Genomic DNA, 7,874 nt, shown 5'->3' on the forward strand with positions numbered 1-7,874 from the left:
TTGGTTCATTTCTGTTCTGATGAAACTCACTTTATTGTTTTACTGATGACTCTCTGGTTTCTGTTCAGAGCCTGTCAGGTTGGTGGGAGGAGCCAGTCGCTGTGCAGGAACACTGGAGCTGAAACATCAGGGAGACTGGAGACCAGTGAGATACTCTGACTCTGACTGGAAGCTGAAGACAGCAGCTCTTGCCTGTAGAGATCTGGACTGTGGCTCTGCTATTTCTGTAGGAGAGAGAAAGGAGTCCTCAGACAGACCTGTGTGGAGGATCAGGTCTGACTGTGTTCAGTCTGGATCTGCTCTGAGGGAGTGTGTAACATCAGATTCCTCTTCCTCCTTCCTGAATCTCACCTGCTCTGGTAAGCCCATCAGTGACATCATCTTATGTGATGTGATGACTGTCCATGTGTTTGATCAGATCCAACAGTTATTCTCATCATAGTGGTCGTCCTGCAGCTGACTCTGCTGTTGGTGACTGCTGCCCTTTGTTTCTACTAGAAGGTACTGACACGTGTCTGTTGTTCAGAGGACTGAGATGAAACACTCGGTCTATGTTTCCTGAAGAAGAGGAGGAGTGATGCACTAACTCACATGTGTGTTCTAACAGCAGTTAGCATCACAGCAGCGTGTCAGCCAGCTCATTCCCGGGTTCAGTCCCTTCAGGAGCTAAACAGTATCAGACTGAGCTTCTAGAACAGTATGAGCTCCTGGTTTCTGCTCACATGGTCCGAGTCCTCCTGTTCAGTGTTACCCAGCTCTGAGGAAACTTCACTCTCATTCTCAATTTCAGTTTCTTTCCTGCATCTGGCACGTGTGCTAGAACGCAAAGCGTCGTCCCCTCGTTAAAGTATGACCATAAAGTGTGGAATTTGCGACACAAGGAAATGAAGTGGACTGGTGGAGCTGGACTCTGTCGGTGGTGTCAGAGAGGAGGATGCTGTCCAAGCTACATGTTATACTGGACAATGTCTCCAGCCACCTCATGTAGTGATGGTCAAACACAGGAGCACTTTCAGTGCAAGACTCAACGTGCACCACAGAGCGCCACAGGAAGTCCTTCAAACTCTTCTCCCTCAGAGAGTCCCACGCTCCGTTAGTCAGTAACAGAGCTTGTAGTGAAATATTTCAGACACTGATGTGCAGTATTCTCTACTCTCGTTCCAAGGTCAAGGATTTTAATACGTTCAACACTATCTGTATTAATTATTGTTATTTATTATTTATCAGCAAATCTTTATTTACAAAAGTAAATTATTTTGTGTCTTTATCTCTATTTCATCTTCTATTATCTCTCCAGACTCTGTCAGGCTGCTGGACGGGACTAGTCTGTGCTCAGGCAGACTGGAGGTGAAGTCTAACCAGTCTAACCAGTCTAACCAGAGGTGGTCCTCAGTGTGTGAAGCTGACTTTGACCAGCAGGATGCAGAGGTGGTCTGTAGGGAGCTCGGCTGTGGGGCTCCTTCAGTCCTCCAGGGGGCGCTCTATGGAGAAGTGGAGGCTCCGATGTGGACCAAAGAGTTCCAGTGTGGAGGCCATGAGTCTGCTCTCCTGGACTGTAGAAGCTCAGGCTCAGCTAGAAACACCTGCTCACCTGGAAAAGCTGTTGGACTCACCTGCTCAGGTAGAAGAGGAGCTGCAGCTTTTATTTGGTTCATTTCTGTTCTGATGAAACTCACTTTATTGTTTTACTGATGACTCTCTGGTTTCTGTTCAGAGCCTGTCAGGTTGGTGGGAGGAGCCAGTCCCTGTTCAGGAACACTGGAGCTGAAATATCAGGGAGACTGGAGACCAGTGAGATACCTCGACTGGAGCCTGAAGGAAACAGCTGTTGTCTGTAGAGAGCTGGGCTGTGACTCTGCTGTTTCTGAAAGATGGAGAAAGGAGTCCTCATACAGACCTGTGTGGTCGATCAGGTCTGACTGTGTTCAGTCTGGATCTGCTCTGAGGGAGTGTGTAACATCAGATTCCTCTTCCTCCATCCTGGCTCTCACCTGCTTAAGTAAGCCCATAAGTGACATCATCTATGACATCATGTATGACAGTATTGTCTCCAGTGTGTCCTCTCCTCTGTCTCAGTGTCTCAGTGGTTTCCACTGGAAATTGACGTTCTAAAGTGTAGAGAGGTGGGCTTGTGTCTTTTTTTATTTTTATTTAACCTTTATTTTAAACAGGAAAGTGTCTATGACAAGTCCTGTATTTAGCCAGTGTTGGGCAAGTTACTCAGTTGTATATAATAATTGTATATAATGTAAATGTAAATAATCCAGAACGCAGGGAAGCAGGATGACATGAAGGGACAGATCAAGGCAGGCTGTACACACTACAACACACTGCAATGACCGGACACAGACTGAACAGAAACATCAAAGGGTAACACTTTATTTGAAGGGGTGTGCATTAAGACTGACATGACACTGTCATACACATGACATAACACCTGCCATGAACATGAAGGAGTCTTTATGAATGTTTATGACTGTTGTCATTAAGTGTCATTTGGTAAATTATGACACTTTTAATGCAAAGTTGACATTGATTAAAATGTCTTTATGACATGAATATTTTACTTGACCTCAAGTAAAGTGAAACACGTTGGACTAGTTACAAAGATGTCATTAAGGGTTATTACACTGTCAAATGCTTTAACAACAGTGTCATTAATATTTCCCCTTATCTCAAGTAAAGTGGAACAACAGAGATGTCTTGGTTATGATAACTTGACGTTAACCAAGAAAAAAATGTCTTGGTTAAGAGAACAAAACTGATTTGGGTATAAAACAGAAAACAAAATCAGTCTCCCATTTGTCGTCTATGGAGCAGCTCCCAACTTATGCTTGATGACATCACAGGTTCTCTGTATTTCCTATGTAGTTGGCTCAATGTTTACTTGAAAGTCAAAACTTGTGCGACGTCAGAAGCAATCTTATTAAAAAACAGACTGGGATCAAAATAAAATGCCAAGATAGGGTTTTCTTCCCTGCTTGAACAACCTGTTTGGCCTATCACTGAGAATGCTCCTTCAGTTGTTCTCAATAGCAACATTTTAGTAAAATTCATGAATGTAAAGGAAGGTTATAGTAGATCTACCTTTCGTTTGTGGGTAAATTTGCTCACATTGATAACAACAAAGCGATGACGACCACCAATTCTCATTCCTCTCTTACTCAGGCGCTTAACGGCAGAAATGCACACCTTCAAATGTAAAAAAAATCAGCAAGTTCACTTGTGATAATGCCTTACAATGGAATCTGATAAATATAATGTATGTGCAAGTTTAGGGATAAAGTGTGTATATGTGCGTTTCCACGCTACTACTTTTCTTAAATAACAAAAGATAATATAGCTAAGTTGACAGTTATCTATTTAGCGTTACCACCTTGCGATCGCATTTTACCAGCTGCAGCTGCTTCGATGGCATTTTGCACTGTTCCTCCTCCTCTTCAGAATACCCCATTTCTGCATCCATTTCATTATTCATCTTTTGTTTTTCTTTGTATGAGGAAGCCTAATATTTTTAAGGAGTCCTTGTAATAATCGTGTCATTATTTTTACAGTATGTGGTCTTACGACACACTTTTGGGTCGGCTTTTCATATTAGGACAGGAAGTACATCGCTTGACTTCTTCCTCGTCACGCTTTAAGTTACCAGACAGAATAGCGACTCCATGTGTGTACATTAACGTGACATTCAAATAACATCGTCATCTTGCGCGCCTAACATAAGAGACAACGAGCAGACCAGTCCTCCTGTGTGAAAGGAAACAGAAGTTAAGTTACCCTCCATATTTGAGGTAAGCTTAATATTTAATTTAGATCTTTGGGAACATAACATTGGGGAATATTTTTTGTTCTAGGTAAAGTTAGCTTTCAGCAATTAACGTTAATGCTTGCTCTAAGTTTAAATTAGCTAAAGTTAACAAACTCCATAACGTTTGCCATTGATCTTGAACGCATTTTAAAGCCAATTTTAATCTAGCAAATTAGTAACATTACTACTAGGTTAGTCAAAGTTACCCGTTGTGTGTTTTAAGCAACTTGGCTGATGTGCTTTGCCAACTTTAGCCAGATGGAGGCTCGTTTTAGCAAAAGGACACACGGTGGGGGGATAAAGGACGTTGAAGAAGACCTGCTACAGGTTGTGGAGGAGGCGAACGAGCACCAGCCACAAGATGTAGAAGAAGTCCCTGTTCGACCAAAGACAAAGAAGCAGATGAAATATTCCCCGAGGAAATTATGTAAGTAATTTTTTGTGTTACTATTTTCTCCAGAAAGGCTTGAAATTAACAACTGCCACCAGCCCAGTAAATAAATAAGTTACATTTTAAGCAGCTAAAAGTTTGTCTGTGGCTGTTAAATCTGTCAAACTGGTGTTCAATCTGTTTATTTATTAATAAGCCTCTTGCACACATCCACAAGCTATTGTATCTGGCTGAAAATAATTCTTTAAATGCCCATTAACTAAAAAATACAATTTCTAATGACCTCATGTGCCTAAAACTGTAAATGATGCCTTCTGAATAGCAACATTGGTAGGCTATATGGACTTCTTCTGCCTAAAAAATATTTGATCAGAATAGTTTTGGTCAGCTTTAGTAATTAAAAAAAACTTGTTTAGTCCAGATAAGACATAAATATAATTCTGATAATTATATTGCACTTTATAACAGCCTGTTATCCTGTTACCGCACATTTGTCTGCCTGCACAGTATGCAGAAAGTAGTTAAATAAAGGCTGATTACAATCACATTTGTTTACCAAAAACGTATGTGCAGGGTCACCAATGGGCAGTGGAGTTGGCCAAACTGAAACAACAAACAAAGAAGAAGATAGAACACCTTGAGGACCGTATTAAACATCTGCAGGAGGCCAACAGGGAGTTGAAAAACGAAGAAGACTTCCTTCTAACCCAAATTAAGGAAGCCACTGTGGTGCCTGCATCTAGTGGCAAATCAGGTACAATGGCAATACAATTAACGTTATTCTTGCAGTACTAGATGTTCGGGGAAGTCATGGAGTAGAGAGCAAAATAGTCTGGGTTTTCAGGCGCAGAGTGAGATACTCATGGTCACCGAGAGGCGCTTTACTCAGTGCAACAAAAAGCCATTTTTGTGAAGCCATAGGAAACAATTGATTTAAGGGTGCAGAGACAGAGTCCGCCTCAAACCAAGATGATGCACGTGTAATTTTAATAATACTTCAGATTTTAGATGTCAATCCTTTTAAGTGGCTTTCAGATTCAGATTCAGATTCAGTTTCAGAATGTGGTAACTCCACCTCTGCACTTGGAAACCCATTATTTCTAATGGTATGGGTTTCCACTGGTGCTCTGCTCTGCTTTCAAAAGTGACAAAGGACTTACATAACACTACAGTGTTAGCATCTTCTCTTAAACCTTTACTAATAGATCTCTCTCCTCCATCCGCCCCCAGGCTCTAGAAAGACTGCTCGGGTTCCTCCTTCATCTTCAACGTCTCCTACTGCCTCCTCTTCCTCCGCAGACTTCAGCTCCTCATCATCCTCAGAGGAAGAGGAGAAGAAGAAAAGGAAGAAGAAGAAGTCCAAGAAACACACTGATTCACATTTACCCTAAAGTTGCCCATTACTTAACTGTCTAAAGCTGATGATACAGGGAGCTTCTTTTAGAGCAGTGGTGCTGGGCAATGTTGTCAATGGTAATGAGTTAAGATTACTACTGTAGTCACCCACCCCACCCTGCCCCTTTCCATTCAAAACATAGTTGAACTTGCCACTAGCAACATTGCCCAGCAACATTGCTCAAAAAGTTGCCCCATGTATCATCAGCTTAAGAAACAGCTTAGTACTTAGTTAATAATATTCAGAGAGGGCCTAAGAGATGCTACGTCATGTCCATCTTTAATATTTATTGTTATATTTTAGTATTCAGTGATTTAGATGTCTACAGCCCTGTGTAATAGCAACCTCACTCTCATCAGCTTATGTTAGCTATACAATATATAATAATATAATAAGTATATTTATATCCTCTGAAGGAGATAAGAAAGAACTATGCTTACTGTGCTGGTTCACTGTGCATCCTCCTCCCAGGCGGGTTATGTTTTAGTTCTTTTTTTTTCAAGTGACCACGGTGGATGGAGTGATCAGCCGCTATGAGAATGCCCTGAAGAGATTCACCAAGTTCTCAAGCATGAAAAAGGCCTTCACCAAGATTAATGTTGACAACATGATTGCAAGATAGCTGTAATTGCTGAGCTAGCGATCACATTTCCGGACACCTTCAAGGACCTGCTCCCAGGAAACGAAGATAACGAGAAGATCTCCCAGTTTGCAGAGCGCTGTAGGAAGGCTATAACGAAGGAGATGGCTGAAATGATCACAGCAAAAAAAATAAAAAGTGGAAAACTCTTCCCAATAATGTATACGTACACCTAGGACTGTTGAAATAACCTTTTTTCAAGTTAAAGAAGTAATTCTTCATTTTGTTTTTTTTAATCAATATTTCAGAAGTACAATGTGCTGAACCGGAAGTTGAGCCCTCTGTTTAAGGAAGAACAAGTAATCCTTTTTTTATCCCAAAGTACAAAATGTATGTGCTGAATCAATGCCAGAAGTTGAACCCTCTGAGGAAGAACAAATGCAAGTATTGTGCAAATACAACAAAAGAGTATCTATTGACATTTCATTTTCTTTGGTTAGGGTATTTATAAACATTTGTCAGTGTATTAATGACATCTTTATGACAAGTCTAAATTGTTGTATTGTAATTAAGGTCAAGGAAGATATTCATGACACTATTATTGAAGCTTTTGACAGTGTAATAACACTTAATGACATCTTTATAACTAGTCCAACGTGTTCCACTTTACTTGAGGTTAAGTAAAATATTCATGACACAATTAAAATGGTGTCATAACAGCCAATGTCAAGACCAACCACGTATTACAGGGTAATGTAATGTTAACACAAAGCTAAATAACTTCTTTAAGTTTGATAATTAGACTTGTTATAGACGTATAGTTATGGAACCAGGTTCCAGTTTGGGTTCAGGAGGCAGACACCATCTCCACATTTAAGAGTAGGCTTAAGACTTTCCTCTTTGATAAAGCTTATAGTTAGGGCTGGCTCAGGTAGTCCTGAACCATCCCTTAGTTATGCTGCTATAGGCCTAGACTGCCGGGGGACTTCCCATGATGCACTGTGCTCCTCCCCTGTCTCTCTCTTTCTCTCTGTTCCTATCTCAACAGAATAAACATACTGGATCACAGAACAGACTAAAAACTGATCATACAGACAATAAGAACTGAACACAAAGCAGACATGGTCAAAATAAGAACAAACACCAACAACCTCCGGACAGGATCGTGACAGCTTCAATAAATCAGATGTAGAAATGTTTGTGGTGGAAAGCTTTTGCTGGTCACACAGAGTTTAAAGTAGATGAAAATGTTCTTTGCATGTTAGGCTGTGACACAATAATTGCAGTAGCTACTTACAGCTCTGGAAAGAATGCCTCTCTTGCTCGATGTCTATGAAGATTCTCAGTCATCCAGGTCATAGTTATCCAACAAAGGTTAAAATCAAGGGCAGCTGGACTTGGTTGAAGATACTGGAAGACGTTTCGTCCCTCATCCAAAGGACTTCTTCAGTTCTGACTGACTGGCAGGGAAACTCAGCTATTTAACCTCAGTGGGGTCGTTATCCCGGGTCATCGATACCGCTGGTTCGTTAGTGTTCCTTGTTGCTGTGACGACAGTCGTTACGGTCGTTAAGACTACCTGTGGCCAAGACTGAACGACCGTCGTTGGTATCTTCACCTGAGGCCAATAGGTTACGTTTGTTGAGTTTCCTGGGAAGAGATGAAAGGACAGCATTGTAAGTGGGGGATAAGTGGTGGC

General features: G+C 41.2%; 1 protein-coding gene and 1 long non-coding RNA gene across 2 annotated transcripts in view; both read left to right on the top strand.

The window, feature by feature from the left end:
• The window catches only part of LOC123960176 (scavenger receptor cysteine-rich type 1 protein M130-like), a 45,418-nt gene extending 42,968 nt beyond the window's left edge, over window positions 1-2,450 (top strand). The window contains exons 12-14 of the mRNA XM_046034776.1: window positions 71-359; window positions 1,298-1,621; window positions 1,715-2,450. Of these exons, the coding sequence (XP_045890732.1) occupies window positions 71-359; window positions 1,298-1,621; window positions 1,715-2,112 (1,011 nt within the window). The 3' untranslated portion in view covers window positions 2,113-2,450. The remainder of the gene's footprint in view (window positions 1-70; window positions 360-1,297; window positions 1,622-1,714) is intronic.
• Window positions 2,451-2,586: 136 nt separating this feature from the next.
• On the top strand, window positions 2,587-6,367 carry LOC123960230. The gene is made up of 3 exons (XR_006822477.1): window positions 2,587-4,235; window positions 4,773-4,953; window positions 5,430-6,367. It is a non-coding gene; the product is annotated as an uncharacterized LOC123960230 (long non-coding RNA).
• Window positions 6,368-7,874: the final 1,507 nt, after the last annotated feature.

The sequence above is a fragment of the Micropterus dolomieu genome, linkage group LG21 (genome assembly GCF_021292245.1).
Source record: "Micropterus dolomieu isolate WLL.071019.BEF.003 ecotype Adirondacks linkage group LG21, ASM2129224v1, whole genome shotgun sequence".
NCBI classification, from domain to species: domain Eukaryota; kingdom Metazoa; phylum Chordata; class Actinopteri; order Centrarchiformes; family Centrarchidae; genus Micropterus; species Micropterus dolomieu.